Source organism: Polypterus senegalus, chromosome 18 (assembly GCF_016835505.1).
Source record: "Polypterus senegalus isolate Bchr_013 chromosome 18, ASM1683550v1, whole genome shotgun sequence".
Classification (NCBI taxonomy): Eukaryota; Metazoa; Chordata; class Cladistia; order Polypteriformes; family Polypteridae; genus Polypterus; species Polypterus senegalus.
Window position 1 is genome coordinate 42,250,315 of NC_053171.1, and position 24,008 is coordinate 42,274,322.

The 24,008-nt window shown below is 37.5% G+C and overlaps 1 protein-coding gene and 1 long non-coding RNA gene across 2 annotated transcripts in view; both read right to left on the reverse strand.

Annotated features, from left to right (window-relative positions):
- Nucleotides 1–380: 380 nt before the first annotated feature.
- Nucleotides 381–1,879, reverse strand: LOC120518684. The gene is made up of 2 exons (XR_005631271.1): nucleotides 1,840–1,879; nucleotides 381–1,659 (listed from the first exon to the last, which is right to left on the reverse strand). It is a non-coding gene; the product is annotated as an uncharacterized LOC120518684 (long non-coding RNA).
- Nucleotide 1,880: 1 nt separating this feature from the next.
- pgfb (placental growth factor b) overlaps nucleotides 1,881–24,008 on the reverse strand; it is a gene marked incomplete at its 3' end in the record, with an annotated part of 78,553 nt that continues 56,425 nt past the window's right edge. The window contains exons 3-6 of the mRNA XM_039741179.1: nucleotides 19,105–19,301; nucleotides 10,063–10,136; nucleotides 3,350–3,379; nucleotides 1,881–1,902 (exon numbers count right to left, since the gene is read on the reverse strand). Of these exons, the coding sequence (XP_039597113.1) occupies nucleotides 1,881–1,902; nucleotides 3,350–3,379; nucleotides 10,063–10,136; nucleotides 19,105–19,301 (323 nt within the window). The remainder of the gene's footprint in view (nucleotides 1,903–3,349; nucleotides 3,380–10,062; nucleotides 10,137–19,104; nucleotides 19,302–24,008) is intronic.

A 24,008-nucleotide genomic window follows, 5' to 3' on the forward strand; every position in this document is an offset into this window, starting at 1 on the left:
AACATCAGTTTACTGAGGTTTTTATTGAATTTATTACACCAATGCTAAAACAAAACAGGTGAACATTTCAAAGAATTGAAAAAAGCAATCTTATAATAATAAGACCTTAAGTAAAAATTTCAGAGCAGGCCCTTTTTAAACATGGCTTCTAGAGTGAAAGGTGCTTTTCCATGTTTGAGTTTGATATCACAATATCACCGAAGGAAAACATTCCCACAGACATAAGCGTGTCCATTTTAGTAGCTGTGCATGTTTTGTGTGTTGCCACCTCAAGCAGAGGGCAGAAGATAAAAAAAAAACATTATTCTTTGTTTTTAAAACCAAATATACATAGTGGTTTACATACAGTATGGGGAAACTGCACATGCTAACATCACAAATTAGACAAGGTAATTCATTTTAATGCAGGTAACCTCAGCTAAAAGATGTAAGCCAAAGGTAACACAGTATCATATCAAATCAATGAGACGAGAGATGTCATGATGAGAATGGTGACAGCTGCAGTATTAACTGATTTTTTTTTGTATGAAGAACAAAAAATATGGTCTCCTGCTGCTACAGGAGTGTACATCAAAAACCATGAAACAACACTTTATTTCTATGAAACATAGAAGCCCCATATCACATGCTGACATGAAAGCTGTAGAAGCCATTGAAAGTGTCACTTAAAGCTTCACTGGGTACACCAAAGACAACCACAGCTCTCACCATATTTCCTGATGAGAAGAAAACCATGAAAGTCTATTTCTGAAAAGTTCTTATTTTCTAACAAGGCATGATCACCAACAAGGGATGAAAACCATCAAGAGTGGCTTCAGGTCTTCTTGCGGCTACACAAATTGAGAAGGAGGGTATCACCTGAATATTGGAAGAATAAAAATTAACAGCAGAATATATTATGTACTGTACAAATGTCCTTAAATGCTAGTAGTCATTTTGCAATAACATCAGCAGAATTCTGAATGAATTATAAAGTAACACAAATGGCAAAATTATGATGTAAATATGGTTATCCGGCCATTCACAATTAATAAGCAAGGGACGGTTACACCAGAGTTACTTGATTTTACCGTGTCAACTTGACATGAATACAATACTTAATGTTTGTGCCTTGCTGAATGCAGTTCTGCCTGTTTACTTCAGACAAGAGAGAACACTCATGGCTTCTTTCTTTAGACCCATCGGAATTCATGTGTTTCTTCAAGAGGTCTCCATCCATAATAATTTTGGTATATTCCTTAGCTAGTTTCTAGACACATATCTCTTACATCATGGATTACTTTACAGGAATCTAATATCTCTAATCTTATAATAAATATTTGTTTTAAAAAATCTCAGTTTCTCATATAAGTATATATACATACATATAATATATTGATTGTGGGCTTTTGAAATTAGTTTTATTTATTTGTATGATGATGAACTTGGTCCACTTGTGAAGCTTTCTCCAAATGTCACTCTGAAGGGCTGATTAAATAGCACAGAAGATAGTCCATCCACTGTGACTGTGAACGGTTTCTTCAAGAATACACGGCATCCTTCAAAAGTGCTTAGTTAGCAAGTTGCCAATTTCATCTTTCTGAGAGCAGAATAAATATTGTAGAAAACTGAAATGCTGCAGTCTTGTGTTTTTTCAGTTACCTGCGTGGAGGCAGACATCTGCAATTTAAAAAGAAACATTTTTAGAGTAATACTTATTTGATGGTTATGTAGCACATAACATTTACTGTGCTACTTGAAAAGTTGCTTTTTCAGTGAAATTGGGAAGTTCAGTACAAGACACAGTTTGCATTATTTCTGCTTTTTCAAATTAAGAGCAGGAATCAATAAAGTACTTACACATCACATTCTTTTGATTTTGCCTTTTCTTTTCTTCTTCTTCCTTTTCCTCTCTGTTTTCTTCTATGAAAAAAAAAAATCTATTTTGTAGTGGGCAATTTAAATCTGTCTGTCAATCAATCGTATTTCAGTTACACGCGTCTGTCAAGGCAGTCATTTCTGTTTAGTAACTTACCATACTGTATTACGCATTGTAAACTCAATATATAGGTCAATACATAACCCTGGTCATACGTTAACTGCTGCACTGGACTATTGCCCTGTCAGGTGTCGTTTCTTATCTTGGTAGCCTGATGCTGCCAAGATGGGTTCCAGCTCCCCACCACCCTGGACTGGATTAAATGGGGTTGAAAATGGTATGCTATGATAAAATGAACTTCTACAGGAAAAAAAATGCTAAAAGTTAAAGGGAAATAAAAAAAATGGTTTTTCTAACAATATGGCTTCTTCAGATGACCTTGACTTTTGAAAGTTAAATTTAGATGAAGAAATGGAAAGAAATGTATATAAAGTTCTCATTCTCAAAGTAATCAAGACCACAGGTAATCCCCCAATATGTCAGACTATTCCAAATTAAACAAACAGAAAGTGGAAATAATGACCAGCGTACATACAGCTTTTCTTCATCTCTAAGCACGTGGAAGAAGTGAAGACATGATAAAATACTTTATTGCACAAAGTGGCCAAGTCACACACAAACACATACTGCAAGTACCGTTAGGTTATGATTGGCAGGATTGTTTACTACTAATTTTGCTTCCCTAATTCTCTCCTCTCATCAGTACATTATTTTACTCACAATATAAAAATATGTATACAAGAACCACAGTGGCATAGTGTTTGCGTCCTGTGCTTGAGGATTGTTTACAAACTAAATTTTTGCCTCTTGGGTCTTCTTGCTTAAAGCCATCCATCTTCTAACCCGCTGAATCCAAATACAGGGTCACGGGGGTCTGCCGGAGCCAATCCCAGCCAACACAGGGCACAAGGCAGGAACCAATCCTGGGCAGGGTGCCAACCCACCGCAGGACACACACAAACACACCCACACACCAAGCACACACTAGGGCCAATTTAGAATCGCCAATCCACCTAACCTGCATGTCTTTGGATTGTGGGAGGAAACCGGAGGAAACCCACGCAGACACGGGGAGAACATGCAAACTCCACGCAGGGAGGACCCGGGAAGCGAACCCGAATCTCCTAACTGCGAGGCAGCAGCGCTACCACTGCGCCACCGTGCCGCCTTGCTTAAAGCTGTCTTTTTTAATATTGAAAATGTTATGAGGTATGGCTGTTATACTCACTAATCTTGCAGATGGAGAGTGGCAACATGTTACACATTAATTAGCACATTGCAAGTAAGAATTAAAATGTACACATAACAATAATGACCCTATAAGCCTATACTATTTGTTCTAAAGTGGGCACATTCACAAATTCCTACAAATAAATATGACATTTCATAGTTGTATGGTCCAGATTATAATTTTGTAAAAGCCATATTTACCTTTCCAGTTTAATTGTGTCTTTCTTTTGTCTATAGAAAAACAAAACCAAAAAACAAACAAATTAATACAATATGTTATACTTTTATATTAACTTTTATCTCTCCGTTGGAGTTATAAATCCCTTGCAGTGGAGACAATGTCTTCTATTCTATTCACCAAATGGAGATTTATGTGCAGCATTATTTTTCTCAGGGACTGGCTAATAAACTCAGCAATCCAGGAGGAGTTGGGGGTAGACTTACTACACCTCTAGATGTGATGATAGAGGATGTTATCTTGCTATAAAGTTTAGCAAGGACAGTCTAGTGGGAGAAGACCTAGGGCATGTGGTAGAAAGTGGTATGCGAGTGCTAGATAAATACGATAGATACTCCCAAGAGCTCTTAGCGGCTGTCTCTTGTTTTGGCATTAACTGGAGTAATTTCATAGGGTGCAGACTCTTTCAATTTGTCCCGGCATGGTTTTGACATTTCCACAACTTTATATATATATATACTAGCTGATTACCCAGTGGCTTCGCTCACCGAGTGCAAGGGAAAAAAGTAAAATGTAGTATATAAATTATTAAAACAGTAAAACATTAGCATGTAAGAAGTAAAGATACATTGAGCAGTACTGGACTGCTTTCAGGTAAAGTACATTTTAAAGGCGCTATAACACAACAGGTAAGTAGCACTAACAGCAGCTTAAATGTATTTGGATCATCTCTCGGTAGGGGATCCCTTGTGAAAGGCGCTACACGACCGCTGTGGTATAGAAAACACATTTTCTATGCGATCCTGCAAATTTCTGCCTGACAACCTTGCACTACGTGCCTGTGATTTAAGAGAAAAATTATTCTGAGAAATGTGGACGCTGCCCTTCTGTGCTTAACGGGCAGAAGGTCCAAACAATTCCCAAGTCTAAAACTTAACATGAAGAGGTTGGTACATCTTCTTAGATGTAAACCCTTCATTTTCTTAAAAGAATTTATCACAATAGCAACCTTGAATGTTGCGGGGTTTCAGTGACCTGAACTCACCTTATGGGACAGTAAGTAGTCGTGAAGCGCAATTTACAAAGAGAGTTTTGCTTCAATGGCGCCGATCACACTCATTCGCAATGACTTCCACTCTCCCAGGAGCTGACGGGGATCTCGTAGTGTCACAAACAGTACGAGAAGAGAGGATGGCGCCCGAAACTGCGAAGCTCTCGACCCAGCAGAGCAGCCCAACATTCCGCACCTCCGAGCATCCACTTTGTTCTCACGACCCCTCGCTGCTGAAGGGGGTGTCATCTTCACATTGTTTACAGCTCAGCGCAATTAAAAAGTAGAAAGACGCAAAGCTGTTTTCCTCATCTCTTATACTATCAAGTACTGCCAATTAAAAAAAGTTGTAATGTGGCAGTTTCCGCAACAGTCACGTGGATGAATAAATAAAACTTCTCTGTCAGAACGTGCCTGGTGGTGAACGGCTCAGCGCTGGAGTCCAGAGAGGAGGGCTGGGAGAGGACAACGTGGGGCGCACTTCTATGGGATGATCGGCGTGTTTGTGTTTACTTCTTTTCAAAATCGGTAAAGTAACTTTCACTCAAATAATAACAATTCATAAAGACGATATAAAAATGGCATCCACAAACAAAGTGATTAGTTCCTGTATTATAATATGTTCTGTGGTCATATGTAATTTCCGTTTCGCATGGTCATACATAATTTCCGTTTCAAACACGAAAAGAATTTTATCCGTTATATATATATATATATATATATATATATATATATATATATATATATATATATATATATATATATATATATATATATATATATATATTTATTCATAGCATTCATAGTCTGAGTCCCGACCTGATTGTATGGGTGATTACCTAGCAGGTAACGCATGTGGTTGGTCTGGTGACCTGTCGAAGCTCATCGAGAGAATGCCAAGAGTGTGCAAAGCAGTAATCAGAGCAAAGGGTGGCTATTTTGAAGAAACTAGAATATAAAACATGTTTTCAGTTATTTCACCTTTTTTTGTTAAGTACATAACTCCACATGTGTTCATTCATAGTTTTGATGCCTTTAGTGAGAATCTCGAATGTAAATGGTCATGAAAATAAAGAAAACACATTGAATGAGGAGGTGTGTCCAAACTTTTGGCCTGTACTGTATAAATATATATATATATATATATATATATATATATATATATATATATGGAGGATTGACGGATTGACGGCGTGCTCGGCCCTCACCCCCAGGCCGCCAGGAGGAGCTCTCCCGACAGCAGGATCGTGCCCCGAGTTCCAGCAGGGCCTTATGGACTATGTAATGTTTTTACACAGCCCTGCTGGATACCTTGGGGGCCACTGGGAGTCGCTGTAGGGGGGGCTCATGGGCTCTTGTGTGCCCTATAACCCGGGAGTACGTCACGGTTATGTGACAGGAAGGAATGACGTGCTCCCGGGTTGAAGAAAAGGACTGTTTGCCCTGACCCGGAAGGAATAAGGAACTGTGGACAGGAACACCTCCGGGTCAGGGGCTATAAAAGGACGGTGCCTCAGTCCAGACACTGAGCTGAGCTGGGAGGTAGAGGAGCAAGTGTCTGGGCGAGGAGGAGTGATTATAGTGTTGTGTTGAATTGATTTATTGAATGAGTAGTGTGGAGGGTGCTTTGTGCACATTGATAGTATACAATAAAGAGTCTTGAACTTTTACCTGGTGTCTGGAGTTGTACCTGAGGGTTCAAGGGAGCACTAGCGCCCCCTACTGCCACAATATATATATATATATATATATATATATATATATATATATATATATATATATATATATATATATATATATATATATGTGTGTGTGTGTGTGTGTGTGTGCGTTATACACACGTTTCTGTGTAAATCCATAATTACTGCCTTTAGATTGCCAGAAGATTCCAAAACATGAGCCAGACATATTGCTTTAAATAAAATTTTCTCACTTGTCACTGAATTATTTTATCTGTGTCATGACAGAAAGAGGACTGAAGAGGTTCATTGCCTTCTTTTCCACTTTTGTGTTTCAAAGAAGGTCATGTCCAGCTAACTGTTAAAACCTGATTGCATGCCAGATCCTGTTCCAGACAGTGTTTGAGAATAGCTGATGAAGTGAGATACTAACACCAGTGTAGTGAAAATATGTTTAGAAAAAACTTTCCTGTAAGAAGTGTGGTTAATCAAACAAGTGAAACAGAGGACTTGATGCACATCATTATTCAGATTTGATGAAACTGTGAGGATGTTAGTAATGTAAAAATAAAAACATTTTAAAAAAGAGCAGTAAAATAAAAAGGAAATTAGCAAGCTACTTATTGATCCTGTAGCATGGTGAGTGCAAACTCAGATCTATGAAGATAGGTAAAATACCAAAATTTGGTAATAGCCCCTTCTGCTGTGTGCAGTAGAGTTCATGAATGGTTACTGCAAATTTGTACACTATGTATTGTCTGTGAAAAATTTGTGTCCCACCAAATGACAATAGTGTATCACCCCCGATATGATAGATTCTCTGTATAGTGCCAACATAATAAATAATAACTAAAAAAGAAAAGGTTTCTGTTGTGCATACAGAGAGAACTAAAAGATGAGTTACTTATCATTCAACATTAGTTACTGAATTCAATGAATAAAGTCATCTATTATCATTTATTATCATAACCTCCTATTGTTATACTAATCTAAAAAATTCACTGTATTCCTTCAGTGCCTGGATTGCCACCTATATCCTTAGCTCTAACTGGTTATCGGTTATTATGCATTATCGACATGGTATTTGATTTTATGTGAAACATGTGCATGAGTTTATTGTGCTATGGAATAGTGCCACATGTGGGGCTGCAAAAGTAGACTTCAGTTTCTTGCAAGCCTTAGATTAGAGTAAGTGAGTTTAGTAAAGAGATGGACTATTGGAAGATTAAATAGATTACACTTTGTGTTATTATTGTAAAATGTTGACAGTTAAAACGTTACGTATACCAAACAAGCACATACGTGAGTATCACAGCTGTAAGTACTAAAGTAGTGAAACAGTATGTGCAGATGAATCATTACACAAAGTTGTCTTTACATAAACATCACAATATTGTGAGTAATTAACTTATTTGAAAGTTATCATAACGGTAGTGAAGTTTGAAGGGGGTATACAATTGATAATGATGTGTTTCTAATTCAAATCATATTTATTTGGTATAAGTGCATCACTGGTAATGTGCCCAGATGCATTCGCTGATTTTGCATTAGGCTTATAGCAATCAGAGTCCATCTGGCCTTATTTCTGTAACAGGTATGTATTCCATTGTGGACATCATTGAGGAATAAGCAGCCTATAATGATAAATTTCACACATTTTTCAGTCCTGTACTGCAGAACACCACCTGACTCATGAAATGCACTCCAGAGACCTTTTAGCATGCCTGTGCAACTTTCTTCAGTTGCAGATTTAGTTTCTTCTCTGACTAAAATGAAAGTTTTGTTGCAGGAGTTAAATAGGAATATGATATCCAGTTTTTTCAGTGAGCTAGGCACCAAGAAGTCCATCTTGTTTTTGCCAAGTCCTTTGTATTACACCTTACACCTATAACTGATTAAAATGTGAAATTTGGCCACTTTGCTATGATTTTGTTTATCATTATCTTGCTGTTGCTGATGAAGAACATGTCCAGTAAGGGATAGTCACTTTGACAATGTTAAGAACTGTCTGGTTGTTCCTTTTGTTTACTATTTGCCTTTGGCCCCTGCCATATGTCTCTTTTCTTTGTCTTCTTCTTTCAGCTGCTCCCATTAGGGGTTACCACAGCAGATCATCTTCTTCCATATCTTTCTCTCCTCTGCATCTTGTTCTGTTACACCCATCACCTGCATGTCCTCTCTCACCACATCCATAAACCTCCTCTTAGGCCTTCCTCTTTTCCTCTTCCCTGGCAGCTCTATCCTTAGCATCCTTCTCCCAATATACCCAGCATCTCTCCTCTGCACATGTCCAAACCAACACAATCTCACCTCTCTGACTTTGTCTTCCAACCGTCCAACTTGAGCTGACCCTCTGATGTACTCATTTCTAATCCTGTCCATGTGGAATAATATTTACGTAGCAGTCACATGATGGGCAGGGCAAGGGAAATAAAAATGTGTAACTTAGATAGCGATGTTGTTCTAACTTTGCACAACATTTTGCACTGCAAAAGCCACACTTTTAGCATTTGTAGTGTTTTGATACTTCAATTTTTTTTCAACCCTTTTTTCTATGTTGTGGATTATTGATTGATTGCGTCATTCATTTGTTATGTTCTGTCTACTGATGTGTTTGTTTTGAATTTTCAATGTATGACTATAGGCCTGTTTTTGCATTGTGCCTTTCCCTTGGGCTTTTAGGAAGCTTTTGTTCATACCCTTGTTTGTCTGGCATTTATTATCATCTTCCTGCTTTTTGGAGTATGGAGTAGGACAATAAACATCCTTTTACTTTATCATTATCTTTTTCTATTAGCTAATCACAATATCCACTCCAGTAAGGGCATGGGGCTTTCTTTCTGAAAAGGTTGACTGAATACCACCTTGATCTTCATTCTCTCACCAGAGTGGCTTCTACATGGTTGAGAAGCTACAAATGGAAGAACATACTGAGAAGGTGACTGTCTCTGAAGGTATGGCTAGGCAGTAGTCTCCTAACAGATAATCAAAGTGAAGCAATGCATCGACTAACGGTTTGTCTCTGATGTAGCTTCCATATATAGTACCAGTTTCTTTTGGAAATCCAGAAATAGCAGAAACCTTTCTATTAATGTTAAAAGTTTGCAGTTCATTTAAGGTTAACTTTTATTACAGAGAGTACAGTGTGCTGTGCTGACAATAATCACTAGTGATTCTAGCATATATATCATATAAATGTGATAATACAGCTGATAAAATTTAAATATTTTGTAAAGTTGGTCTTGTTGTACAAATGATTGATTTCAGAAAATGTCTGGTTATCTTTGGAATTGAAAAGGACTTAAAAGCAATAAGTCAAGGATTTCTAACATTGTTCAGTGGTTCACTGTTTTCAAGGATTTACAGAGCTATCAACTCTAGCATGAACACTTTGCAAGAAGAAAAAATAATTTCCTTCCAGTATCCAAAAGAGCTGCACAAGATTCTCTGTAAAAAAAAAGTACTGTTAATCCTGTGCTGCTTTCACAGAAAGGGGAAATTTTATTTTGGGCACTTTTGTGTGTGAATATTTGCCTGTATAACTAACAGTAGAAATATTATATCTGAATTAACTTACACAGTAATAACAAGAATAATAAAATCAGACATTTTTATAATGAAATGTTAAAACATAACATAATTTTTCCAAAATTCCTCTTAATTGACAATGTACTGTATTTGAGCTGCTGTTTCATGAGTGATCGATCATGACAACAGATGTTTGAATCATTTTGTCAGCTTTAATGCTGCAGGTAACCACTTCTCCATAAACCACAAAATTAACAACAGTTTAGTACACATAAAGGTTTCACAAAGTAGCTGTGATACTGTGGGCTAGAAGTAAAATGATCCCCTAGTCAGGACTACATCTCATATTATCCTGAAGATGGATTAGAGACGTCATTAGAGTTTTATATACTGTATATTTATGTGGTGTTTTAATATTTGGAATTCTCTACTACATGGGCTGTTGTGCCAAATAAAATACAACCAAAAGGTAACATACCTGCATTCACAACTTTGATGCTCAATAAATGTCATTTCAATGTACTCTTGTCTCTCTCTTTTGATTTTCAAAAGCTAGAAGAAAATTGAAAGAAAAAGTATAATTTTACAGCATCTCTTCCAAAAAACATTTAAGTGACAGGTGAAACTTTGTTTTTGGTGTCCTGTAGTGAATGATGCAGATATAAAGTAAATAATGTTATTTTACTATGTGCACCAATGTAGAAAAAGGGGAACAACTCCCCAAAATGACTATATGGCGATATATTAAAAATTCAATGAAATATATTATTTTTCTACATAGACATCTTGTTTCACCAAACACCTCACATATTGTTGCTAAGCATAACAGCACGATATAACAATCCCAAAATGGCCTAGTCCAGCTCAGGCTCATGTAATGCTAGAGGATGGCCCAACAGCACTAGGTGCAAGGTAGGAAACAGTCTGTCACATTGTTCACTTATGCACATTCACACTTGCACTCTTTCTAATTTATATTTAACAGTTAAAATAACCTGTCTTTGGTGTTTGCTGTAGAAAAACTGGAGTACCCAAAGGGAAAACCACCAACGCAGACAGTGAACATATACATGCCACACAGACAACACTTGGCTGCAGGATTCAAACCCAGCACGCTGGATCCGTGGATCAGCAGCATTAACCATCGTGCCATGGTGCTGCCTGGTTTTTCATACAGTCTATAGAAAATGTTTTCATTGATAAGCATAGTTTACCATTGTGGAATGGTCTTCATCAAGTACGTTTGTTCACCTAATTTTAATTTCTCCACTCCTCATACTTGTAATAAATCAGTTCCTCCATATTTCTCTGAAAATTTTTTGCAAATTAGAAAATGGCTGTCTCAATCCAGCCACAAAAATGGTTACTAATGGTGAAATTCAAAAATGGAAAGTTAAGTCAATATGATTACGCCTTGACAGGATATTACGGACAGTGCAGTCTAATGGAGTTGGCTGCCTAATGTATCAGCTTGAAATAATGATCTGACGTGGGAAATTACTTTTAAACAAAAGTAACCTCTACTTATTGCCATATACATGTACAGTATACTTACATAGCAAAATTGCTTAGTCATTAATCTTTGAGGTTATTGTTCCTGTTTTTTATTCTAAGTAGCTTATTTAATTTTTCTGGAACTTAAGTTTTTGCTTAATGAGTTAGTTCTGAAGCTCAGTCTCTACAGTCACAGAAAACAAAGTCTTTTACTTTTCTACACAGTTTAAAAATATCCAATATCTCTCTTCACTAGGGCAGTATTTCTAACCTGCTTATCTAGTTCAGGGTTGCTGGCAGTCGGTTCATATTCCAGCAGTATTGACTGCAGTGTGGGATCAAGCCCTGGATGACATCCTAGTTTATCACAAGGCACTCCCACTCTCATTTACAGTTTAAAGCTGTCAATTAACCTAACTTGAATATTGGGGAATAACAGAGTACAGGAGCAAATCCCAGAAGGACAGAAAGGATGGAATTAACGTTGTCTGTGACCAAAACAGTCCCCTAATGTGCTTACCGTATATACTCAAATATAAGCCAAGTTTTTCAGCACCCAAAATGTGCAGAAAAACGTCACCCTCAGCTTATATTCGAGTGAGGTCTCGCTGCCCCCGCCAACCCGACAGAAAGCTGGAGTGTACGGTACAGTACCTGGTTTGGTCTGCGGGCGGTAGAAGAACTGCTGCGGGCTCTGTGTGGTGCTGTGCAGCCTCTGGGAGACTCATTCCCGGCTGTGTGCTCAATTAATGAGCTGCTGACTCAATATATGGTAATTTTATTGGTATTTATTTTGATTATTGAAACTTACCAGTAGCTGCTGCATTTCCCACCCTAAGCTTGTACTCGAGTCAATACGTTTTTCCAGTTTTTGTAGGTAAAGTTAGGTACCTCGGCTTATACTCGGGTCGGCTTATACTCGAGTATATACGGTAAATCAATAACATAGATGAAATAATATTCTCAACCCAGGCAGGAACCAACTATGAACAAAATGGAAGTGCATGGTAGGGCTTTTTCATGTACACACTCACATTTATACAAAGCCAGTTTGGAATCAGCAGTCTGCCTATCCTGCATGTCTTTGGGACTTGAGTATGAGGGAGACTCACACAGACAAGGACATAACGTGCAAATTCCACTTTGACAGTGACAGAATGTGATCTAAATTTTAAAAATAATTTGTACATGTTATTTTCAGGTTTGCCACAGGGAGAATGGAAACAATTGAATCCTGTATGGTAAAATTGCAGCTTAATTGAAGTACTTATCCTTTTATTTTAGTTGCTTCCACATTAAACAATGAAATCAAACACTATTTAATATATACAGGTGCTGGTCATAAAATTAGAATATCATGACAAAGTTGATTTATTTCAGTAATTCCATTCAAAATGTGAAACTTGTATATTAGATTCATTCATTACACACAGACTGATGTATTTCAAATGTTTGTTTCTTTTAATTTTTATGATTATAACTGACAACTAATGAAAGTCCCAAATTCAGTATCTCGGAAAATTAGAATATCAATTAAGACCAATGCAAAAAAGGATTTTTAGAAATGTTGGCCAACTGAAAGGTATTAAGTATGAGCATGTACAGCACTCAATATTTAGTTGGGGCTCCTTTGGCCTGGATTACTGCAGCAATGTGGCGTGGCATGGAGTCGATCAGTCTGTGGCACTGCTCAGGTGTTATGAGAGCCCATGTTGTGGCCTTCAGCTCTTCTGAATTGTTGGGTCTGGCGTATTGCATCTTCCTCTTCACAATAGCCCATAGATTTTCTAAGGGGTTAAGGTCAGGTGAGTTTGCTGGCCAATCAAGAACAGGGATACCATGGTCCTTAAACCAGGTACTGGTAGCTTTGGCACTGTGTGCAGGTGCCAGGTCCTGTTGGAAAATGAAATCTGCATCTCCATAAAGTTTGTCAGCAGCAGGAAGCATGAAGTGCTCTAAAACTTCCTGGTAGATGGCTGCGTTGACCTTGGACCTCAGAAAACACAATGGACCAACACCAGCAGATGACATGGCACCCCAAACCATCACTGACAGTGGAAACTTTACACTGGACCTCAAGCAACATGGATTCTGTGCTTCTCCTCTCTTCCTCCAGACTCCAAAGGAAATGCAAAATTTACTTTCATCAGAGAACATAACTTTGGACCACTCAGCAGCAGTTTTGTCTTTAGCCCAGGCGAGACGCTTCTGACGCTGTCTCTTGTTCAAGAGTGGCTTGACACAAGGAATGCGACAGCTGAAACCCAAGTCTTGCATACGTCTGTGTGTGGTGGTTCTTGAAGCTCCAACTCCAGCTGCAGTCCACTCTTTGTGAATCTCCCCCACAGTTTTGAATGGGTTTTGTTTCATAATCCTCTCCAGGGTACAAGCGGTTATCTCTATTGCTTGTACACTTTTTCTACCACATCTTGTGCTTCCCTTCACCTCTTTATTAATGTGCTTGGACACAGAGCTCTGTAAACAGCCAGCCTCTTTAGCAATGACCTTTTGTGTCTTGCCCTCCTTGTGCAAGGTGTCAATGGTCGTCTTTTGGACAACTGTCAAGTCAGCAGTCTTCCCCATGATTGTGTAGCCTACAGAACTAGACTGAGAGACCATTTAAAGGCTTTTGCAGGTGTTTTGAGTTAATTAGCTGATTAGAGTGTGGCACCAGGTGTCTTCAATATTGAACCTTTTCACAATATTCTAATTTTCCGAGATACTGAATTTGGGACTTTCATTAGTTGTCAGTTATAATCATCAAAATTAAAAGAAATAAACATTTGAAATACATCAGTCTGTGTGTAATGAATGAATCTAATATACAAGTTTCACTTTTTGAATGGAATTACTGAAATAAATCAACTTTGTCATGATATTCTAATTTTATGACCAGCACCTGTATACTCTTAGAAAAAATCACAAGCAACAATTTAAAGACAGTAAAATCAGTGCATACTTGTGGGTTGCCTACAAATAAAACACAAATTAATTTTTCTTTTATATGAAGCAGTAGCCTTATTTAAGAAAAGAACATCTGCTCTTGGTTGCCACGCTAGGTTATAGAATTTAAATGGTCGTTGGTATGGGCCTATGTTAGCACACATCCCTGACTACCTTAATAAAAAACACCTTAAGTTTCAAAAAGAGAAAAGAGGCATTGTCTGCAATGAATGCATTTAGCATCACCTGTTGATTTTTGATATTAAATCTAATCCTACCATTTTAAATAAAGGCAATTGACACTGTGGAATATGACCAACAGAGCAATCCTTTCATAGAATACAACTGTTGTTGATGACAAAAGATGAAAAGAAAGAAAAGTGGATGCCTTTTATAGCCTCAGGTAAATTTTGTTCATTCATCTTGGTTTATTTCTTCTAAGAGAACTGTTCAACTTAAAAAGAAATCTTGTTTTTGGTTACATACTGCCATTTAGCAAAACCGCCTAAGGCAATTCTTTAACAAGCTCAAAAACCAAATCAGATCACATCAGTAAGGAGGAAAACCACAAAAAAGGGTGCTGTACTGCATGGAGCAGGAGGCCAGCAAATAATACGTAATCACTTTGTAAGGCTGCTCTTAACCTATTTAAAGTAGAACCAAGTAACTACAAGTCTTGTTCAAAGGCCAAAAAGAATCATGTCAGTTTATAGTCACAAATCAGACTAATATCATGTGGTGTATTTAAGAGAAGAAAGAAGAAGCAACAGTGGAATGAGGAGAGGAAAGATTAGTGAAACAAAGAATTGAGAAGAAAAAGAGTGGGGTTTGTAGGTAGTTCACTAGACACTATAGAGGATGATGCTTCATACAGAGTTATTCCTGCTCAGATAAATTTTGTTTAAAATATGATGTCTTAAAGAACCTAATATAATGTATGAATAGCTAAACAAAAACAGAGAAGGAAAGCACCTAAGAAGGATGCTAGTTAACCCAAGAGACCTGATACTATTTTAGGTGGCAGTCATTTGCCTGCATTTATGTGCTGATTAAAAATAGCAAAATTAAGGCACCCAGTAACAAGTCAACTTAAAAATTCTGGTAAACATTTTTCTAGGATACAGCAAATACCAAGAAACCCTGTTATTTTGTGAAGAGCTATCTGCTTTAATTACACTAACCAAAGTTCAGTAGCTACTTTTGCAGTAGTAGATGCCCAGTTGTGCTTATAGCAATAATGATTGTATTTGGATCAGGTAATCGAGGTGCTCAGCTGTCCTTGCAGTTTTAGCTGTGCCCCAGCCTTGCACACCTTTAGGGATGGCTCTCATTCTGGCCAATTAATTATTTCCTCTCAGCCTCATGCTACTCATTTGACAGCCACATGTGAAAAAGGGCTCCAGACAACATCTGGTGCACATGTGATCAAACAACAGATTTGAACGGTCAAGATCTATGCTAAGCCCTAAAGACCACCACAGCAACCAACAGTGAGTAAAAAGAAGAACTGTGGCAAAACAATTCTTTGTTATGCATGATTGAAAATGAATGTATTTTGTTTGATCATTCATATACTGTATGCATATCCATTTGTCAAGTTAATGAAAGTATGATCTGGGAAATGGATGCTTAAAAGAGTGAGTCAGGGAAGTTATTTTTAATCAGAAGATGAGTCAGTGTCTGCAGAACAGATTCAGGTCTAGAGTACATATCAGCTGTGCTCACAAATGTTATTTACACTTTACACAATCTATACTTGGAAATGTGATTTATTGCAGTCAACTAAGCACTTTGAGCTACTGTTTGTATGAAAATGTGCTATATAAATAAATGTTGTTGTTGTTGTTGATGTCTGCGGTGGGCTGGCGTCCTGCCTGGGGTTTGTTTCCTGCCTTGCGCCCTGTGTTGTCTGGGATTGGCTCCAGCAGACCCCCGTGACCCTGTAGCTAGGATATAGCGGGTTGGATAATGGATGGATGGAGTCAATGTTTTGGTACATAAGATCAATTTTGCTATTTTCTTATATGTAAATGTGATTTTAATAATATCGAGTATTATTTCACTCTAGAATTTAGCACAGTTTGAGGATTCAATGGAGGCCCTCTTCTCAAGTCCCCCAGCTATGTTAAGGCAAGAATGCCCATAAAAGTTATGAAACATTTTCTTTATTGCTGATCAGTTAATTTAAAAAAAAACTAGGGGCCCCCGCTCCCTGCTCGCCTACCCCTGGGTTTGGTTTACCGAATATACAATTTAAAGAGATTGTTATTTTCATGGGAATTGTTACATATGCATTATTTTCACTTTTACTTTAAAACTTTTGTAAAAACAATACTTGTCCTTAATTTCTGGCCCCGGGCGTGGTTAAATCTTTCTTGAGGACGTATAACGCTGCTCATGTTGTGAAGGGCGGGTGGGGGCATCTGAACACGTGCTAAGGAGATGCCGTTGGATCATCTGCTTCTTTCTGCTGCTGCTGCTAGCGAGCTGCATGTTCTTTTTGTCATGCTGCACGTCGATCTTTGTAAAACCTGTACAGCAGCTGTCCTTTTACCATTTTGCGTCTGTGCAGCTCACGTTGTAAAGCGGGGTGGCTTAACACATGCTAAGTAGTTACAGTCGGATCATCTGCTGGCTTGTTTCTGCCGGTGAGCTGCGTTTTCTGCTTGTTGCGCTTTGCGTCGATCATTTCAAGGCCTGTACAGCAGCTGTCCTTTTGCCACATTGTGCCTCTGCCACTCGCGTTGTGAAAGGTTTAGGCTGAATGCGTGCTAAGGAAAACCAGTCGGATCATCTTCTGGCTTCCTGCTGCTGCTGGCAATCTGCGTGTTCTGCTTGTTGGTTGTCGTTGTTTTAAGAGCTGGGAGCACATGATGTTTCTCTGTCAAAGGCATTCCAACAACTGCTTGGTTAGATGTCCTTGAACTTGTTTTAAATGTGGTTTCACTGCCTTGTCTCTCATGATGTTAAAGTGTTTCCAGCGGGATGTGAAATTGTCTTCGTGGGACGTTAAAGTGTCTCTCACGCGGACGTCAAATTGTCTCCTGAGAAGATCACGTCTTGTCTCCCTAGTCTCCCTCCCAGGATTTTTTTTTTATAATAGAGAGATGGTTTAGTATTTACATGGAAATTTACAGGAACAAACTTATCAGATGTTTCTGACACTTACTGTAACTTTGCTCAACAGCCAGTGTATCAGTAAAGTATCTTCTTTAGTACACTAAATGACTTTTCAGAGGTCTATATCTAATACTGCTGGACTTCTGCATGTGATGGCATATGAAAAGCATTGTCTTCACTACAGACCTCAGTTTATTGGGTTGCAATGGTTATTGCAGTTGTATCAAGGCTTCAAAGATCAGGGTTCAATTACCAGTCTCTGTAGAGTTTGCGTGTTCTACCACTGACATAACCAAGGATATCATTGTATTGCATTTGCAATCCAGGCCAAAGTGCAGACGCATCTCTTTATGCAAATGGTCCTGTGAGTCTGAAACAAACTAATAAGTCATCTAGCCAAAGCAGGAATCTTAATGTCATTTCTAAAGTACCTGTTTGAGACACTGAAGCTTCCTAACAATTGATTAATAGAATATGCTTAATGGAATGAATGGTTTCCTGTTATTTATCAAATGTTTTATGTTCTTATAGGAGAGAATCCATTCAACCTTTGCCACATTACTTTGAGTAACAGGACAGACAGCAGTGCATTACTTCCTTGCCTATTAAACTATTAATGGAGTTCATATTGAAACTATACAGAAATATTAAATTTTTTACTCTTTATTTTACAAAGGGCAGTGTGTGATTTTGCATTTATCAGCCTGTAATTGTTTGCATTGGTTCAGTTGTTTTATGGTTAATAGGTATACCTCTAAATGGTGTGTTAAATTGCTACGCTTAAACATTGGAAAGATACAGTGTCATAATGCATTTTAAGTGTTGCACCTAATGAAGCTAAAGCAACAGTGGAAATAAGAGAGTAGGAGACGCCTGAAATAAATATGACACCTATATATTTAAAAGAGTAAATAAAAAGATAATAGGTTCGCTTGTTTTTTGTGCTTCCAAGAAATGGCCTTCTTATGACAATGGTTTCTGTCATCTCTTGTTGTTTGCAACTTCCTTTCAAAGCCCTTTGTAATTCTGCTTATTATAAAAGGCACTGCATGAAATAAATATGTAGTGACTGAAAAACTGTAGGTGCTCAATGGCTTCAGGCTAAAATGTAAAGACAAGAAGGCAGACATGTACGGTACTATGTATTCACTGTCTGAATTGTAAATTACTTTCATTTCTAAAGAGCCTTGTAATAGTATTGTATATTGTCTGAAAGGCAATCTATGAAATAAAGCTGGACTGAAAATTACCCAGGGTTAAAGAACGTAATAAAAGCTGCAGTCATGCCACAATAGTGTGGTGAAAATCGATTCAGTTCATTTCTATATAGACTGTGTTACAAGTGTGACATCAAAAAAAAAAAGTACAGTCTTCATTTTATATAATGCCATTTCACAAAAAACTCCATCTCAAAGGATTTTATGTTATTAATGCAATATTTGCAGTAATACAACAACAGAAGGTGAGGTGTACCCTAGTGACTAATAGGCTGAGTTGTAAGTCTTAAGCTGGGGTTTAGGTTTGACTACTGCCACACACTATAAGACGTCTGAGCAGCAACTTGATGACAAGCAGTTTTTTCAGAAAGTGCTTCATCAGATAGGACAAAAAAATGCTTATCTCTTTCAAGGCCTTTCTCTCTCAAGCTAAGTACAACAGAGCATTTCTGGATCCACTTTGCAACAGTGACATCAAATTTTAATTTAGTAATCCAGAAGAATGCAACGTCTTCAGTAGTTCTCTCTTTCTGGGGCGATCATAGTTAAGATACATGTTATGTTTAATGCACTGATTAAATATTTATCATCAATGGGTAGAGAGAAAAATAGTAGTTAGAAATTGCTTCTCTATAGTGCCTCTTTCAAGGATTCCTCCCACTACATGGACATGACTTGAGATTTATGACTACATCAGTTTATTATCATTGCCTCAAGAATCACTCTATTTACTATGTGCATTTTACCTGCATAGTGACATTATAGGTTTTAACAGGAACACACTCCAAGTTCTCATCCCCACAGCAGCCTGCACAGCGCAGCAGTGGGACACACGAAGGGCTGAAGATGTGCTCCAGCTCATTTGGGTAGTCCTGAATGACATCCACTAGTTTCTCAATGGTGCGGCAGAAACTCCTTCTGTATACTTCCTGAAATGGCATCACTGCAAAACAAAAAGCATAACAGTATACAACAATTGCAAACACAAGTGCAAATACCAGAAATTTCCCAGAGAAATTAGATAACCAATGACAGTTACAGTAAGTCATCTAATGACAAAGACAGTTCAGTTAGATTAGAAATTGACCCCTGATTAATAGTACCCAACGTTCTTTAGCTGAATACACTTATCTAAAGTAATTTCAGCAGATGTATAAAATTGCAAAACGCATGAAAAAAATAGAAAAATTGTTTTTTTTTGCTTGATGCTCACAAGTTGGGTTGCTGCTAGCAGTGCCTGCCTCACTATACAGTATAATAATAAAACATCTGCCGGTATATCACAATTACACAATGCTTCTTGCCGTTTGTGGTACCTCTTGAAACATACATTATAGTGCATTTTAAGAGTTAGATTTGGTGTTTTGACAAAATGCAGGTACATTGATTAGTGGTGCTGAATCACAGCTTAACTATCCTGGGTTCAAATCTTGTATCCAGCCTTATCTGTGCAAATATTGCATGTTCTTTGTGTCTGTATAGGTATGAATAATAAAAAAAAAAACAAAAAACAGAACCCACCCATGGTCAAGAAAAAACTCAGTTGTATTTAATAATGTAAAGCATGCCTCGGGCCAAATTCAGGCAAACTGATATAAGTAAAATTATAAGCTGATAGTTTGTCTAATCATGCAGAAATGGCTAAACTGAATTTTTACAAAATCTTGCATGTTCCTTGCCATTGGCAATGTATTTTATGAACCAGACTTTAATAGTTATATCAATCAATCAGTCAATCAATAGTAATTAAATAATAATAATAAAAAACAGCAGAGAATAGTAGAGTGTGCCTTTCAAATTCTGAAAATGCACCAGTTGTGGCTAGTTGGAGGATGGTGTGGAGTACCATATCTGGTAAATACATTATCTTGAGTTGAAATGTAGTTCCATCCAATTATAAAACAAATCAGGTTTATGACATCTATGACAGGGGTCTAAACCAAAATTCCCCTCCATTCTTTTAGCATAACTTGATATGAAAATTATGAGCAAATAAAAAAATGTTTCCATAGGCAAAACACACAAATAGGAACCTGAAAACAATAAAAATGGTCAAAATCCTAGATCTAAGGCAGGAGAGAAGGTTTTCACTAAACAAAATATTTTTCAGTGTTCCATTCCTCCGAAAGTGACTTGCTGTACTTAAGTATGCATAACTCTCTTATCACATATGATTATGTGGAAAATAGGTATGACTAGTAGTAGGCAGCATGTGGAAGGAGGGATCCTTACACTTACACTATATTCTGGAGTAGCAACTCTTAAACATGTAGCACCCTAGTACTTTACAAACCTGAAGGTACACATCTCCCGGTAATAAACTTTAGGAACTCATTGTGTATAATGGCTAATCTAAACAACAGAAATCTCCCATATACAGTACTGCTCTAGTTTAAGACCACTACCTGGCTACCATGTTTCTATAACAGTTTACAGTTTGCAATATTTCACCAGTGTGATTCATGCTCAAATTTTGGTCAGCCTGTGCATTTCCCAATATGTTGTCTGGAAAGCTGTTGCCCTGGTATATAGCAAGCAGTCTTCTTGAAATGCAATGTGTGATCTCTCTAATGTGCTTCAAAGCAGCTTTAGTGGCTGATGGCCATTACACTGTAGTCATATAATTAATGTAAACTAAGCTTCAGATTTTCAGTCTAGGAGCAGGAACGGTGACACAGAGCTTGATTATAATAGCAAAAAATTAAAAATGAACACAAAAGAAAAAATACATGAAGCAAAGATAACAAAATCATAATTACTTTAGCCACAATAAAACTGCAGAACAGTCAGTTTAAATAAACTTTTTTTATTAAAAAAAAGAAGTTAAAGCCCATGAAGATTTAAGTTTGTCTCGCTTCAGAAAGTTAGAGTGGGAAGATAAAGGCATGATTCTCAAAGGAGTGCAGTTTGGTGCCAGGCATGTATGGTTAATAATGCACAGCTGATTGTTCTGTCACCAGTGGAAAAAAGCAGATCACAAAATCAGTTTACATCAAGACTAGGAGGTGAGAGGAAAACATGTGTAGTCAGTAATAACTAAAGGCCAAAAACCGAAAAGAAAATCAAATTCAGCCATAAAAATCCAATGCGCAGAAAAAATTTGTAAAGGTCCTGATTCCCTAAAAATTGGTTTAATATCGTGGACTGCATCAGGAGTGGGCAGGAGGAGTATAAGAAACTAATCAAGGACTTTGTTAAATGGTGCGACTCAAACCACCTGCAACTGAACACCAGCAAAACCAAGGAGCTGGTGGTGGATTTTAGGAGGCCCAGGCCCTTCACAGACCCCGTGATCATCAGAGGTGACTGTGTGCAGAGGGTACAGACCTATAAATATCTGGGAGTGCAGCTGGATGACAAATTGGACTGGACTGCCAATACTGATGCTCTGCGCAAGAGAGGACAGAGCTGACTATACTTCATTAGAAGGCTGGCGTCCTTCAACATCTGCAATAAGATGCTGCAGATGTTCTATCAGACGGTTGTGGCGAGCTCCCTCTTCTACGTGGTGGTGTGCTGGGGAGGCAGCATAAAGAAGAAGGACGTCTCACGCCTGGACAACCTGGTGAGGAAGGCAGGCTCTATTGTAGGCATGGAGCTGGACAGTTTAACATCTGTGGCAGAGCGACGAGTGCTAAGCAAACTCCTGTCAATCATGAAGAATCCACTGCATCGACTGAACAGTGTCATCTCCAGACAGAGGAGCAGCTTCAGTGACAGACTGAGGAGATCATTCCTCCCCCACACTATGCAACTCTTCAATTCCATCCGGGGGGATAAACGTTAATATTATACAAAATTATTGTCTGTCTGTTATACTTTCATTGTTATCAATCTTTAATTTAATATTGTTTTTTATCAGTACGCTGCTGCTGGAGTATGTAAATTTCCCCTTTGGATTAATAAAGTATCTATCTATCTATCTATCTATCTATCTAGCTAGCTAAATTCAATGCAAGTTTTCTTTGTAGAACCCAGAAACTTGGATGCCTTTGTAAGTGTGCGGCCACCTTATAAACAGTAGGTGTTTGACACTTTTAAAAGGCACATCATAAAAACAAGTACTGTTGCCAACAGTAATACACATAAAATGGGAAACGCTGTAGTTAGGAAGAATAAACAAAACAGTGACATGATAACATTAAGAAAACGACAAAAATAATACAATTATGAAAATGACAAAAAATATTAAACTAGAGTACAAAATGACAGTACCACACACACAGTGTTGACCAAAACTGCCATCCTGTAGGTCTTTTGAGCCTGGCAAGGCGGACACAGCTTTCTCTCTCACTCTCTATACACAGATATACAGTATATATATATATATATATATATATATATATATATATATATATATATATATATATATATATATATAGAGAGAGAGAGAGAGAGAGAGAGAGAGAGAGTATATATATGCGCAATGGGTATAGCAAAGAATCACCCAGTTTGAAAATATTCACATTTTGTTGCTTTACAGACTAAAATGAAAGCACACACAAAAATAATTTTAACATCCAAGTTAAAGACATAATAGCAACAGTTTAAAAAAAAATAAAAAATTGATACAAGTTTGAATTGATAAAGGATTAAAGTGTTAGAACTTTGTAGAAGGACCTTTTGCTTTAATTATATACAGTACGTACACAGTATATAAACAGTATATTGAAACACTGATGCAAGATGAACGTTTTCACTATACTTCAGTATGTCTTCACACAAGCATCATTTCTTAGTTTGTTCTGTTAAAATCTAGTATGATCAAATCTGCAGTTGCAATGATTCATTCTTAAAGATAAAAATTATGGTCTGTCTAATGCAACTCACCCCCACACAAACAATGTTCTCTCAATCTTGTTTCCTCATGAGGGCCTATATCTACAAATCCCACATATTTGAAAGCTCTTTGATTTTCTTTTCTTATTACCCACAGCAGCATTGTATGCCTAGTGAAGACAGAGAGTCTGCTCATACTGTGTAAAATGTCACTAGGTCATAATACACTTCTCAGTAGCTGCCAATACAACAGAGGAGAAAAGAAATTCAATGATATAATTGACACTGACAAGACGGATACATACCTGAGCTGCACTAAGGAGTTGCAGGGTCACATGAACAATTAGATAAAGTCACAATTACAAAAACAAAATAATTAATCTTTAAAGGATCAGCCCAAAGCAACTCATTGATAGACATTCTGCTCTGCCAAATACATTTATTTCTACAATCACACATTTCCTGAAGAAAGAGTATATTGAGCATATTGTAAAAACATGAAAATGTTACCATATGTAGTTTGTCAAAGCACAAAAAATTGGATGATTGGTGCACTGCTGCATTGGTGCATTGGTTTATAACTCTTTGACATCTGGGAAGGATCTCTAAAGCTGAATTGCAAGGGTAGCCATTCCATGCCAAAAAATCAAAAGAAAAACTGCCTTTGCCACTGATGCTAGGACATTTGCTTTAAATATTTCTAAGTGAGCTTCATTGAGTATAAGATGAGTCTAATTAAATGTTGTTGAGCGGAAAGACACCCTTAGTATGTTGTTCTTACTATTATGTGCAAGAAGTAAACCTCTTGCCAAGGAATTTTGCAAAGTCTGTTTTGAAAAGTGTTTCACAGAAAATGTTTATTTAGCTCATC